The sequence below is a fragment of the Bos javanicus genome, chromosome 1 (assembly GCF_032452875.1).
Source record: "Bos javanicus breed banteng chromosome 1, ARS-OSU_banteng_1.0, whole genome shotgun sequence".
In the NCBI taxonomy this organism is placed as follows: Eukaryota; Metazoa; Chordata; class Mammalia; order Artiodactyla; family Bovidae; genus Bos; species Bos javanicus.
In genome coordinates, this window is record NC_083868.1 from 67,087,495 (window position 1) to 67,102,905 (window position 15,411).

General features: G+C 38.5%; 2 protein-coding genes across 2 annotated transcripts in view; both read left to right on the forward strand.

Moving 5' to 3' along the window:
- The window catches only part of FAM162A (family with sequence similarity 162 member A), a 40,827-nt gene that overhangs the window by 22,021 nt on the left and 3,395 nt on the right, over nt 1-15,411 (forward strand). Inside the window, exon 3 of the mRNA XM_061405918.1 lies at nt 2,779-2,887. Within this exon, the coding sequence (XP_061261902.1) occupies nt 2,779-2,887 (109 nt within the window). The remainder of the gene's footprint in view (nt 1-2,778; nt 2,888-15,411) is intronic.
- LOC133241067 (small ribosomal subunit protein uS8-like) lies at nt 4,094-5,303 on the forward strand. Its single transcript, XM_061406170.1, has one exon. The coding sequence runs from the start codon at nt 4,821-4,823 to the stop codon at nt 5,274-5,276; it is 456 nt and encodes a 151-aa protein (XP_061262154.1). The 5' UTR covers nt 4,094-4,820; the 3' UTR covers nt 5,277-5,303.

Here is a 15,411-nt window from a genome sequence, read left to right on the forward strand (position 1 = left end):
AGGTCAGGTGGTCTGGTATTCCCATCTCTTGAAGAATTTTCCACAGTTTATTGTGATCCACACAGTAAAGGCTTTGGCATAGTCAGTAAAGCAGCAAGAGATGTTTTTCTGGAACTCTCTTGCTTTTTCCATGATGCAGCGGATGTTGGCAATTTGATCTCTGGTTCCTCTGCGTTTTCTAAAACCAGCTTGAACATCTGGAAGTTCACGGTTTACATATTGCTGAAGCCTGGCTTGGAGAATTTTGAGCATTACTTTCCTAGCATGTGAGATGAGTGCAATTGTGCAGTAGTTTGAGCATTCTTTGGCATTTCTTTGGGATTGGATTGGTCAGCCTCAAAGATGAACCAAATCAAAAAATGACATTTGGGTATAATATACTTAGGGCTATGCACTGGCTTGTACGTTAACTTCAGCCATGTTTAGTCCTATCCCTAACTCCAAGTTCTGTCACTGTCAGCACTGGAAGGAAGAAGCATAATATTTAAACTGTATGGCCCCAGGAACTACTTGCTCATTGCTTCTTCATGGGAATTGCTTCTTCTGGGCCCTACACTAGGGCCAGATAGGTACTGGTGGGTGGAAAAGAACTGTTCTCAAAGAATATTTATTAAGAAGTTAAAAGTATTTATACCCCTTGACCTGGTATTTCACTTCTGGGGATCTATCCTAAGGAATAATCCCTTTATGTGGAAAAAGCTTTGATTGTAAAGCTGTTCCCATTTGTTTACATATATGTATATATATGTGTATCTCTATATATTTATACACACATGTAAAGGAAAATGAGAAATTAGTCTAAATGTTAAATAATCTGGGAATGATTAATTATACATTAGATCTACTTGATGAGTTGTGCAACTGTTGGAAATGGTGCTTATAAATACAACATACTGGCATGGAAAGTTTTTGTCATAATGTTAATGAACAAGACAGGGTACAAAATTTTATATTGTGTGTAAGCCCAAGAATGGTACATATAGAAATTACATATATGTACCTATGTATGGTGATAAGATTTAGGAAACATACCAAAATAAAGATAGTGCTCATACTATGAGAGGAGAATTAAGCATGGTTTTTATCTTTTTCTCTTTTTACATCTGTACTTTCTGAATTGTCTTTAATGAGCATGTAGTACATAAAGTAAAAATAAGCTATAGAGAAAATACCAAGTGCTAAAAGATTCAGTTCAGTTCAGTTCAGTTCAGTCGCTCAGTTGTGTCCGACTCTTTGCGACCCCATGAATTGCAGCACAACAGGCCTCACTGTCCATCACCAACTCCTGGAGTTCACTCAGACTCACGTCCATCGAGTCAGTGATGCCATCCAGCCATCTCATCCTCTGTCGTCCCCTTCTCCTCCTGCCCCCAATCCCTCCCAGCATCAGAGTCTTTTTCCAATGAATCAACTCTTCGCATGAGGTGGCCAAAGTACTGGAGCCTCAGCCCCAGCATCATTCCTTCGAAGAAATCCCAGGGCTGATTTCCTTCAGAATGGACTGGTTGGATCTCCTTGCAGTCCAAGGGACTCTCGAGAGTCTTCTCCCTTACAGCAATACTATTTCTGTGCTTCTGAATGTCTTTGCTTGCCTTTGGTTCTTTATGGATTTTTTTTCCCTAGTGACTTTTCTGTTCCTCTTGCTGTTGGCTTCTGATTAAGTGAAAGGTGCAGCTTAAACAAAGGTGACGTAGTCAAGGAGATGGTCTGTCTGCAAGAGAGATGTCAGCAGTACATGAAAGTTAGATGAGATTATCTCCAAGGCCCTTTGTAACTCTGATATTCTGTGATCCCCTTTTTCTGCTTCTCGTCTTCAATGACTTCCCCTTCCTTTGAAAGACTCTTTTATAGTCTGTGGTTCTGCCTGTTTCCGCTGCTCCATTTTCCTCTGCTGCTTCTTTGTCCTTTCTGGGTCATGCACCAAAGCTCAGCGCCTGCTCTTCTGCGTCTGTCATCCTCACTGGCTCTTTCTTTGCACCAGTGGTTGTCTCCACTCCCAATTCATTAATGAAACTTACCCAGATGGCGTGAATTTAGACCCAGTAGATCTAAAATGGCATTAGTACTTTTTCCTCTCCTGACTGGTTGTTTTCAGTCGCCTTATTTTGGTTAACAATACTGCTTTTGTTTTAATCATCCAAGTTTGAGGTTCTTCATGAATCTGTCTTTATGTTAATCTCCAAATTCTTTCAGATTGACTTTTTGTCTCTCTTCCCACTGTTACCACTCTAGTTGAGACTATAACAACTCACCCTTGTATTGTAATAGCTTGTATTATAATCTCCTATTTGGTCTTGTCCACTCTGTCCTATCCTTTCTCTTTCCAGCCACTGTGCAGATTAAACTAAGTACAATAGTTCATGAGTCAGGTCTAAAAGCCTTAGCCTGCCATTCAGGTTCTTTTATAATCTGATTTTACCTTACAGACTTAAAAATTCTACCTAAGTCAAACAGGCTCCCATGCTGTTCCCTTCTTAGTTCATCCTTCTCACCTTTGTATCTTTGTTCATGGTGTTCTGTCAGCTTTCAGTATAAGCTGGGGCTTATATTGGGGAAAAAACGCTTTTATTTCATCTCAGTCCTTAGAAAATTTTTGAATTTCATTTAAGAAATAAATGAGCAACCTAAGAAATTCCATTCAAATAAAGCTCTCATTAACTTGAGATTTCTCAATAATTCTGTTTAGTGAATAGCTAAAAAGCACAAATAGCATTTTTCTGTTGCTAAATTTGGGAGTCAATCTCATATAAATCAGATATTTTCTCTTGTTTTTCTCAGACACTTACAGCCACAGAGTGCCATTGCATAAGCCTACGGATTGGGAGAAGAAGATTCTAATATGGTCAGGTCGCTTCAAAAAGGAAGATGAAATTCCAGAGACTGTCTCGTGAGTGCTGAATTTAGGGTTGTAAGCAGCTTTTATTTTTCAGTAATTTATTTTAAAGGAAAAGCAGTTCCTCTGAGTCTATTTAAAACCTTTCAGCCATATTTAAAAGTTTCCACTTTTCTAAACGTTTACTTCTTGACAAGTACCTGGAATAAAAACAGTGCTGGAAAATCAGTGCATTGTCGTTGCTCTTCTGTAGTGCCTAGTGAAGAGCTGTCAGTCACTCTGAAGTCAGCTGGTTTGATTTTCTCTCCCAGCTATAGAAAGTAACTAAATTAATTTCTCTTTTTGTATATTTTTTTTGTTAGCATGTAGAAATGCAACAGATTTCCATATGTTAATTTTGGTCCTACAGCTTTATCCAGTTCACTGAAGAACTCTAGTAGTTTTCCTGGTGGCATCCTTCGGATTTTCTGTGTATGGGTATCATGTCATCTGCAAACAATGACAGTTTTACTTCTTCCTTTCCAATTTGGATTCCTTTTATTTCTTTCTCTTCTTTGATTGCCATGGCTAGGACTTCCAAAACTGTATTGAATAAAAGTGGCAAGAGTGGGCATTCTTGTCTTTTTCCTGATCTTAGAGGGAATGCTTTCAGCTTTTCACTGTTTAGTGTAATGTTAGCTGTGGGCTTTTTTATATATGGCCTTTACTGTTTTGAGGTATGTTCTTTCTGTGCCCACTTTTTGGAGAGTTTTTACCATAACCAATATTACATTTTATCAAAAGCTTTTTCTGCATCTATTTAGATCATTGTATAGTTTTTGTTCTTCAGTTCGCTAATGTAGTGTATCATACTGATTGATTTGTGGGTGGTGAAAAATCCTTGCATCCCTGGGATAAATCCCATTTGATCATGGTGTATGGGCCTTTTAAGTTATTGTTGGATTTGGTTTTCTAGTATTTTGTTGAGGATTTTTGCATCTATGTTCATCAATGATACTGGTCTGTTATTTTTTTGGTGTTGTTGGTATCTTTGTCTGGTTTTGGTATCAGGGTGATGGTAGCCCATAGAATGAGTTAGGAAGTATCCCTTCCTGTGCAATTTTTTGGAATAGTTCCAGCAGGAGAGGTGTTAACTCTTCCCTAAATGTTTGCTACAACTCACCCACGGAGCTATCTGGTTCTAAACTTTTATTTGTTGGGAGTTTTAAAAATACAGTTCAATTTCAATACTAGTTATTGGTCTGTTAATATATTTTATTTCTTCCTGGTTCAGTCTTGGGAGATTGTACCTTTCTAAGAATTTGTCCATTTCTTCAAGGTTCCCATTTTATTTGCATATGGTTTTTCATAATAGTCTCTTGTGATCCTTTGTGTTTTTGTGGTGTGGGCTGTAACTTCTCCCTTTTCATTTCTGATTTTATTGATTTAGGCCTTCTCACTTTTTCTTTTTCCCTAATGAGTCTGGCTAAAGGTTTATCAGTTTTGTTTATCTTTTCAAAAAACCAGCTTTTAGTTTCATTGATCTTTGCTGTTGTGTTTTTTTAGTCTTTGTTTAATTTATTTCTGCTCTGACGTTTATAATTTCTTTCCTTCTACTAACTTTTGGTTTTGTTTGTTCTTTCTCTAGTTGCTTTAGGTGTAAGGTTAATTTGTTTATTTGAGATTTTCTTATTTCCTGAGGCAAACTTATATTGTTTAAAAACTTCCCTCTTAGAACTGTTTTTGCTGCATCCCAGAGGTTTTGGATTGTTGTGGTTTTGTTTTCATTTGTCTCTAGGTTTTTTTATTTTCTGTTTGGTTTCTTCACTGATCCACTGGTTGTTTAGTAGCATATTGCTTAGCCTCCACGTGTCTGTGTTTTTTGCAGTTTATTCTTATAGTTGATTTTTAGTCTCATAGTGGTTGGAAAAGATGCTTGATATGATTTCAGTTTTCTTAAATTTACTGAAACTGGCTCTGTGACCCAGCATATGACCTGTCATGGAGAATGTTCCATGTGCACTTGAAAAGATTGTATTCTCTCTTTCCGCCATCTTTCCGTGCCGCCAGAATGGTGCGTATGAATGTCCTGGCTGATGCTCTCAAGAGTATCAACAATGCCGAAAAGAGAGGCAAACGCCAGGTCCTTATTAGGCTGTGCTCCAAAGTCATCGTCAGGTTTCTAACAGTGATGATGAAGCATAGTTACATTGGCGAATTTGAAATCATTGATGATCACAGGGCTGGGAAAATTATTGTGAACCTCACAGGCAGGCTAAGTAACTGTGGAGTGATCAGCCCTAGATTTGATGTGCAACTCAAAGATCTAGAAAAATGGCAGAATAACCTGCTCCCATCCCGTCAGTTTGGTTTCATTGTACTGACAACCTCAGCTGGCATCATGGACCATGAAGAAGCAAGACGAAAACATACAGGAGGGAAAATCCTTGGATTCTTTTTCTAGGGATGTAATACATACAAATAAAATGCCTCAGAGGACAAAAAAAAAAAAAAGAAAAGGAAAGATTGTATTCTGCTGCTTTCATATGGAATACTCTAAATGTATCAAGTAAGTCCATTTAGTCTAATGTGTTATCAAGGTCTGTGTTTCCTTATTGATTTTCTGTCTGGATATAAATGGGATATTAAAGTCCCATACTAATATTGTCTTACTCTCAATTTCTCCTTTTATGTCGGTTAATTTTTACCTTACATATTGAGGAGCTCCTGTGTTGGGTGCAGATATATTTAAAATGGTTATGTTTTCTTGGATTGATCACTTGATCATTATACTGTCTCTCTTTTTCACTTGTAACAGTATTTTAAAGTCTATTTTGTCTGATTGATATGAGTATTGCTACTTTAGGTAGCAATACTCACATGCATGAAATACCTTTTTTCATCCTCTCACTTTCAATCTGTATGTGTCCCTAGATCTGAAATGAGTCTCTTTAGGCAGCATATATATGGGTCTTGTTTTTCTTCCATTCAGTCTGTATTTTTTGGTTGGAGCATTTAGTTCATTTACATTTAACGTAATCATGTATATGTATATACTCACTGCTTTTTTGTCAATGTTTTAGATTTTTTATTGACATATATCTAATTTACAGTGTTTCAGGTATACAGCAGAGTTATTCAGTTTTATATATATATATATATATATATATACACACACACACACATCTATTATTTTCCATTATAAGTTATTATAAGATATTGAATATAGTTCCTTATGATAGACAGACTGCCTGATGAACTATGTATGGAGGTTCGTGACATTGTACAGGAGATAGGGATCAAGACCATCCCCGTGGGAAAGAAATGCAAAAAAGCAAAATGGCTGGGGGAGGTCTTCCAAATAGCTGTGAAAAAAAGAGAAGTGAAAAACAAAGGAGAAAAGGAAAGATATTCCCATTTGAATGCAGAGTTCCAAAGAATAGCAAGGAGAGATAAGAAAGCCTTCCTCAGCGATCAATGCAAAGAAATAGAGGAAAACAACAGAATGAGAAAGACTAGAGATCTCTTCAAGAAAATTAGAGATACCAAGGGAACATTTCATGCAAAGATGGGCTCAATAAAGGACAGAAATTATATGGACCTAACAGAAGCAGAAGATATTAAGAAGAGGTGGCAAGAATACACAGAAGAACTGTACAAAGAGCTTCATGACCCAGATAATCATGATGGTGTGATCACTCACCTAGAGCCAGACATCCTAGAATGTGAAGTCAAGTGGGCCTTAGAAAGTATCACTAGGAACAAAGCTAGTGGAGGTGATGGCATTCCAGTTGACCTATTTCAAATCCTGAAAGATGATGCTGTGAAAGTGCTGCACTCAATATGCCAGCAAATTTGGAAAACTCAGCAGTGGCCACAGGACTCGAAAAGGTCAGTTTTCTTTCCAGTCCCAAAGAAAGGCAATGCCAAAGAATGCTCAAAGTACTGCACAATTGCCCTCATCTCACACGCTAGTAAAGTAATGCTCAAAATTCTCCAAGCCAGGCTTCAGCAGTACGTGAACTGCAAACTTGCAGATGTTCAAGCTGGTTTTAGAAAAGGCAGAGGAACCAGAGATCAAATTGCCAACATCTGCTGCATCATGGAAAAAGCAAGAGAGTTCCAGAAAAACATCTCTTTCTGCTTTATTGACTATGCCAAAGCCTTTACTGTGTGGATCACAATAAACTGTGGAAAATTCTTCAAGAGATGGGAATATCAGACCACCTGACCTGCCTCTTGAGAAACCTGTATGCAGGTCAGGAAGCAACAGTTAGAACTGGACATGGAACAACAGACTGGTTCCAAAGAGGAAAAGGAGTACATCAAGGCTGTATATTGTCACCCTGCTTATTTAACTTCTATCCAGAGTACATCATGAGAAATGCTGGGCTGGAAGAAGCACAAGCTGGAATCAAGATTGCTGGGAGAAATATCAATAACCTCAGATATGCAGATGATACCACCCTTATGGCAGCAAGTGAAGAACTAAAGAACCTCTTGATGAAAGTGAAAGAGGAGAGTGAAAAAGTTGGCTTAAAGCTCAACATTCAGAAAACTAAGATCATGGCCTGTGGTCCCATCACTTCATGGCAAATAGATGGGGAAACAGTGGATCAGTGGAAACAGTGTCAGACTTTATTTTTGGGGGCTCCAAAATCACTGCAGATGGTGATTGCAACCATGAAATTAAAAGACGCTTACTCCTTAGAGGAAAAGTTATGACCAACCTAGATAGCATATTCAAAAGCAGAGACATTACTTTGCCAACAAAGGTCCATCTAGTCAAGGCTATGGTTTTTCCAGTGGTCATGTATGGATGTGAGAGTTGGACTGTGAAGAAAGCTGAGCACCAAAGAATTGATGCTTTTGAACTGTGGTGTTGGAAAAGGCCCTTGAGAGTCCCTTGGACTGCAAGGAGGTCCAACCAGTCCATCCTAAAGGAGATCAGTCCTGGGTGTTCATTGGAAGGACTGATGCTGAGGCTGAAACTCGAATACTTTGGCCACCTCATGCAAAGAGTTGACTCATTGGAAAAGACCCTGATGCTGGGAGGGATTGGGGGCAGGAGGAGAAGGGGACGACAGAGGATGAGATGGCTGGATGGCATCACCAACTCCATGGATGTGAGTTTGAGTGAACTCCAGGAGTTGGTGATGGACAGGGAGGCCTGGCGTGCTGCGATTCATGGGGTTGCAAAGAGTCGGACACAACTGAGCAACTGAACTGAACTGATGCTCTACAACAAGCCTTTATTGTTTGTTTTTTATGTGTAGTATGGATTTGTTTTGTGGGTCTTTTTTTCTTTCTTCTTTTGTTCTAATCTCTTCTAATATGAGTGTAATTAGTGTATTTTGTATTCCTTTTTCTTTGTTGTGTGTATATTTATTATAGAGTTTTGGTTTGCAGTTACCGTGAGGTTTTCATGTAACAGTCTGTGTATATATGTGATTGTTTTAAGGAGCTCATCTCTTAGTTTCAAATACATTTTAAAAAAACACCTGAGTTTGTACATTCCTCTCCTAATGACTACTGTTTTTGATCTCATGTGTGTGTATGTGTGCATGCTCAGTAGCTCAGTCATGTCTGACTCTTTGCAACCTCATGGACTGTAACCCAACAGGCTTCTCTGTCCTTGGAATTCTCCAGGCAAGAATACTGGAGTGGGTTTCCATTTCCTTCTCCAGGAGGTCTTCCTGACCCAGGAATCAAACCCACGTCTCTTGCGTTTCCTGCGTGGCAGGTAGACTCTTTACATTGTGCCACCTGGGAAGCCCATATTTTACATCTGATTGTTTTGTGTATCCCTTAACTGCTTACTGTAGATACAGATGATCTTTACTACTTGTCTCTCTTAATCTCCCTACTATCTTTGTATATGTATAATTTCCTACCTTTACTAACTTTGTATGTGAATGATTTCCTAACTTTACCTTTGCCAGTGAGCTCTTTCATTCCATAATTTTCTTTTTCGTAACTGTGGCCTTTTCTTTTTTGCCTAGAGATGTTCGTTTAACATTTCTTGTTAAGGCCACTTTGGTGGTGCTGAATTCTCTTAGATTTTGCTTGTCTGTAAAGTTTTTGATTTCTTCATCAAGTCTGAATAAGAACCTTGCTGGGTAGACTATTCCTGGTTGTAGGCTTTTCTCTTTCATTCCTTTAAATATTTTGTGTCACTTCCATCTGGCCTGCAGAGTCTACTAGAAAATCAGCTGATAGCCTTGTGGGAATGTCTTCTATGTAATTTGTTACTTTTCTCTTGCTGCTCTTAGTATTCTCTGTTTATCTTTAATTTTTGTCATTTTGATTTTTGATTACAGTATTCTTGTTGTGTTCCTCTTTGGGTTAATCCTGTATGAGATTCTGTGCTTCCTGGACTTGGATGACTTTCATTTCTCAGGATAGTAAAGTTTTCAGCTATTATCTCTTCAATTATTTCTGAAACACTTTCTTGCTCTTCTCCTTCTGGGACCCCTATAATGTGAATTTAATGGGCTTGATGTTGACCCAGAGGTCTCTTAAACTGTCCTTATTTCTTTTCATTTTTTTCTGCTCAGTGGCAGTGGTTTTCACTATTCTGTCTCCCAGCTCAGTGATCCATTTTTCTGTATCATTTAGTCTACTGTTGATTCCTTCTACTGTAGTTTGCATTTCAGCTACCGTATTTTTCACATCTGGTTATTCTTTGTGTTTTCTCGTTTAAAAACTTCTAACTTCTCGTTCTGTGCACCCATTCTTCTTCCAAGTTCTTTGCTCATCTTTATGATCATTACTCTGAGGTCTTTCTCATGTAGGTAGGCTATCTCCACTTAGTTCATCTTCTAGGGTTTTATCTTATTCCTTCTCCTAGAACATATGCCTCTGCTGCCTCTTTTTATCTGAGTCACCAATTGTATTTGTATGTACATGATTGCAGATCCCTGGGGAGCCCTGGCACTAGTGGTGGCCCACTGCTGGCCAGTGATAGGGTCCTGATGAATCTGAGCCTGTTGCCCACCCAGAGGCAGGTGAAGCAGATCCTGGGATTAGTACCAGACTACTGGTAGGCAGAGCTGATTCCTGGAGTCTGGCTACACAACCCAGGAGCCCCAGAGTTCATTTCAGACCTGGGAATCATTCCAAGTTGAGAACCACTGCTCTTGCCTCATGGTTTGCATCTTGGCCAAAAGAGATTCTAAGAAATAGTTGCAGTCTCCCCATGGGACATCATCCTCTTCAGAGACAGGTACTTGGAACAAAGCTCCTGGACATTCATTCTCTTCCAGTAAGGAATTGTTCTGGAGCCTTCTGGCTTCTGAATCAAGTCATGATTGAAGAAGTTCTGGGTTCATTCAGGGTATCTTTTTCTAGGAAGATAAGTAGGTTTTGCTTTCTGTTTACAACAACTTTAACAGCGCCCTTCTCTTTTTGCCTGTCAAATTAAATAACACATTATATTCACTAGAATTATTTCAGGAGGAGAGCCTTGGTCCTTCTTAGCTCAAGTGACAGTTGTATTCTTCTGGGAGAGCATTCTGGAAATAAGTATGACTTCAAATTCTTATCTCTACTGTAATTTCTTCTTGCATATCCCAGCAGAAATCAGGCTGGTATGTACTCATGGCCCTAATAGGTGCTTTATACACTTTACTAAGGAAAACCTGCTATAGTCTGACTTGTAGGTGGTCTCAGGACACCATCAAGCCCAAAGCACGATCTCACGAGTCACCCTAGCAGTCTCTTCTCTGGGCCTGGGCCACCGTTTATCCTTGTGCTGGTAATTCTGAACAGGCACTGCTTAACATACTGGTTCTTATTGCTCCCTGTAGAATGGAGGGCAACCTTGTGGCCTTATTTAAATGCATTTTATTTTTTTATGTCCCCTCAAATGGAAAGTACATCACTTTTCCTGAGGATTACAACACTTCAGTTGGAAATACCAGTTCACATAAAACATTTGTCAACTTGAGTAGTTGTGGTTGGTGGGATCTCAGATGCTCTTAATAGAGCAATTCAGTGTTCTTAGCAGTTGTCCCTGGTTCCTCCCACCCTGCAGGCCCACCTTCAGTGCCTAGAGGACTCCATCCACATTGCTCCCTCACTGGATCCAAGCTCTTACATCAGTGTATATATGCTTTCAGGGTTCTTCTCCTACCATCTGCAACACCCTGGACCCTGTGCCTCCTTCCATGCATTTTTGAAGTACTTTCCTCTCTCTAGTTTCAAAAGTAATATAAGGAGGGAAAAAAAGTTAGCACTCAAATTCATTCATCTAGATATAATCACTCCCTACATACTACTGAGTAGGCTAGTTCTCTATCCTGAGCCCATTAGGACTCTACATACCCTGCCCTGATGCTCATCAAACACTCAGGTAGTAGAACTGGGACCCACTGCCTACCTGCAGAATCACCAAGATGAAGCAGCCTTCTGTTTAGATTCTTCCCTGTTAGGCCGTTTAGCTTTCACATAAGAATGGTAATCCAACCCAAAACTTTCTGTCAAGGTACATAGGTCTGTATTCAGCAGACCAGTTATAGGAGGCACTTGACAAAGAGCACAATCTCAAGTTCATTGTCACTCAGTTTTACCAAAACATTAGTTAAAAGATAAATGTTACGGGAGCATTGCCTAAAGGATCTTTCTGCTGTGCCAGGTATCCTGAAATCTCTTCCTGGTTCAAGGCAGAGAGCAAAAGCTGGGTATAAAGAGCACATTGTTTACCTCTCCCGTGTTTGTTTTCTTTCTGAATTGTGCTTTGTGTTGAACCTTATGAAGCTCATTGCAGTGTGGCTCAGATGGTAAAAAAAATCCACCTGCAATGCAGGAGACCTGGGTTTGATCCCTGGGTTGGGAAGATTCCCTGGAGGAGGCAGCCCACTCCAGTATTCTTGCCTGAAGAATCCCCATGGACAGAGGAGCCTGGTGGGCTACAGTCCATGGGGTCTCAGAGAGTCAGAAACGACTGAGTGACTAAGCACAGCACAGCACATTGTCAGGATATTATTCAGAATGTCATTATATCATATAGTATTTTCTTAAGAACCTCAAGGAGAAATAGATACTGGTTCATTTTAGCACTGGCTGCTAAAGTGAATCTACAGAGCCAAAACTGGGCCCACCATGGCAAGTGTAGATTACCATGTCTTGCCCTTTTTTGGCTTTTTTTTCTTTATTTTGCCTTGTTCCAGGCTCGATTTTTCATCTTCATACTTTTTTTCCCCTTATTTTTCCTACTTTAAATTTGTGCAGTCTTACTGTGTTTTTTTTTTAAAGTTCAAGTATAGCTGATTTAAGTGTGGTGTTTTAGTTTACAGCAAAGTGATTCAGTTATACATAATACATACTTTTTCAGATTATTTTCTATTATGTTACAAGAGATTGAATATAGTTCCCTATGCTACATAGTAGATCCTTGTTGTTTATCTAATATATGTGTGTATCTGTTAATCCCAAACTGAATTTATCCCTCCCCCTCCATTCTCTTTGGTAACCATAAGATTATTTCCTGTGTCTGTGAATCTATTTCTGTTTTGTAAGTAAGTTCATTTCATATTTTATATTCCACATCTAAGTGATACCATACGATATTTGTCTTCCTCTGTCTGACTTCACTTAGTATGATAACCTCTAGGTCCATTCATGTTACTCCAAATGGCAACTTCCATTATCTTTTTCAGCTGTGTAATATTCCATTTTATGTGTGTGCGTGTGTGTCTATGTATGTGTATAGGTGTGTGTGTGTGACTGTGTCATCCATGTCTTGGCTGTTGTAAATGCTGCCGTGAACACTGGGGTGCATGTATCTTTTAGAGTTTTTGTCTCTTCTGGATATATGCTTAGGAGTGAGATTGCCAGATCATATAGTAACTTTATTTTTGGTTTTTAAAGGACCCTCTATATGGTTCTCCCTAGTGGCTGTATCAGTTTTCATTCCCACCAACAGTGCATGAGGGCTTCCTGTTTCTCTGCATCCTTGCCAACATTTGTTACTTGTGGTCTTTTTGATGTCAGCCATGCTGACAGGCTTGAAGTGATACCTCATTGTGGTTTTCTTGATGATTCTTGCCAACATTTGTTACTTGTGGTCTTTTTGATGTCAGCCATGCTGACAGGCTTGAAGTGATACCTCATTGTGGTTTTCTTGATGATTCTTGATGTGTTTTTCTGTGCCTGATGGTTTCTTTTAGAAGTTTCTACTTAGGTCTTCTGCCCATATTTGATTGGTTGGTTTTTAAGATATTGAGCTGTATGTGCTGTTTGTATATTTGGGAAAGTAAGCCTTTGTTGATCACATCAGTTGTGAATATTTTCTCCCATTCTGTGGGTGTTTTGTTTTTTTTTTTTTTTCTGTTTTGTGTGTGGTTTCCTTTACTGTGCAAAAGCTTATAAATTTAATTCAGTCCAATTTGTTTTTGCTTTTCTTTCTTTTGCCTTGGGAGACTGACCTAAGAAGACATTGGTAAGATTTATGTCAAAGAATATTTTGCCTGTGTTCTCTTCTAGGGGTTTTATGGTGTCATGTCTTATATTTAGGTCTTTAAGCCATTTTGAGTTTGTTTATTTTTGTGTATGGTGTGAGGGCGTGTTTTGACTTCACTGATGTACATAAGGCTGTCTAGCTTTCCCAAACCACTTACTGAATAGACTTTTCTCCATTGTATATTCTTGCCTTCTTTGTCCAAGATTAATTGATTATAGGTGTGTGGGTTTGTATGTTCTGTTCCACAGATTTGCATGTCTGTTTTTGTGCCAATACCATGCTGTTTTGATTACTGTAGCTTTGTAGTATTGTCTGAAGTCTGGGTGTGTTATGCCCCTAGCTTTGTTCTTTCTCTTCAGGATTGCTTTGGCAATTCTGGGTCTTTTGTGGCTCTATATAAATTTTAGGATTATTTGTTCTAATTCTGTGAAAAATAGCATGCATAGTTTGATAGGAATCACATTAAATCTGTAGACTGCTTTGGGTAGTATGACCATTTTAACAGTATTAATTCTTCCAATCCAAGACTGCACTATGATAAATAGAAGTGGTGAGTCAAATGTCCTTGACTTGTTCTAGAATTTAGTGGGAAGACTTTTAGCTGTTCACTGTTGAGTATTTGGTTGACTATGGATTTGTCATAAATGCTTTTATTAAGCATTTTTATTATTTTTAAATATTTCCTCTGTACCTACTTTGGTGAGAGTTTTTTAACATGAATTAATACTGAATTTTATCAAATGCTTTTTCTATATCTGTTGAAATGATCACATGGTTTTTGTCTTTCGTTAACGTGGTGTATCACATTGATTTGCATATGTTGAACCATCCTTGCGACCCTGGATGAATCCGACTTGATCATGGTGTGTGATCCTTTTTATGTGTTGTTGGATCCAGTTTCCTAATATTTTGTTGAGTATTTTTACACCTATAGTTATCAAAGATATTGGCCTGTAGTTTTCTTTTTATATGTCTGATTCTGGTATGAGGGTGATGGTGGCTTCATGGGATGACTTTGGGAGCGTACCCCCCTCTTTAATGTTTTGGAGTAATTTGAGAGAGATCATTGTGAGTTCTGTGTTTGGTAGAATTCTCCAGTGAAGCCATCTGGTCCTGGACTTTTGTTTGAAGAGAGTTTTGTTTTATTAGTACTACATATTCTATTTCAATTCCAGTGATCAGTATGTTCAGATTAGTTATTTCTGCTTGATTCATTTTTGGGCTGTATGTTTCTAGGAACTTGTCTATTTCTTCTAGGTTATCCAGTTTGTTGGCATATATTGTTTAAAGTATACTCTTAATGGTTGGGTTTTTTTTTTTTTTTTTTTTTGTATTTCTGTGGCACTGGTTATTATTTATCCTTTTATTTCTTATTTTTCTTATTTGGATCCTTTCTCTTGTTTACCCTAGCCAGAAGTTTTTTGATTTTTTTTTTTAATCCTTTCAAAAAATGAGCTCTTGGTTTTAATGATTTTTTTCAATGTCTTTCTTAAACTCTATTTTATTTCCTTGCTGATCTTTACTTTCTTCTGCTATGGTTTTGTTTGTTCTTCATATTCTAGTTCTTTTAGGTGGTTGGTTAGGCTGTTTGAGATTTTTCTTGGTTTTGGGTGTTTTTTTTTTTTCAGTTTTCATAAAAGTGTGTTTTATTGTTGGCAGATAGCACCTCTAACAGTTAAATGCATTGAAGTAATGTATGGGCTTCCCAGGTGGTGCTGGTGGTAAAGAACCCATATGCCAGTGCAGGAGATGCAAGAGACATGGGTTTGATCCCTGGGTTGCAAGGATCCTTTGAAGGAGGGCATGCAACCTACTCTATATTCTTGCCTGGAGAATCCCACGGACAGAGGAGCCTGGTGGGCTGTAGTCCATAGGGTCACAAAGAGTTGGACATGACTGAAGAGACTTAGCATAGCATAGCAGTGTATAGGTGACTGCACAACTGCAGCATTGGTAACTAGATAGATAACCCTTTCAACTAGAAACCAACTAATAAGTAACTATCTAAATATTTAAAATACAGCTCTTATTTAGATCATCCTTTGTTTTGATCACCTTGGGTATATGGGGCTCCTGTTGGTCACACTGCAAATATATTAAAGTCAGATCTTCTGATACCCATTTCTGGAGGTTTCTC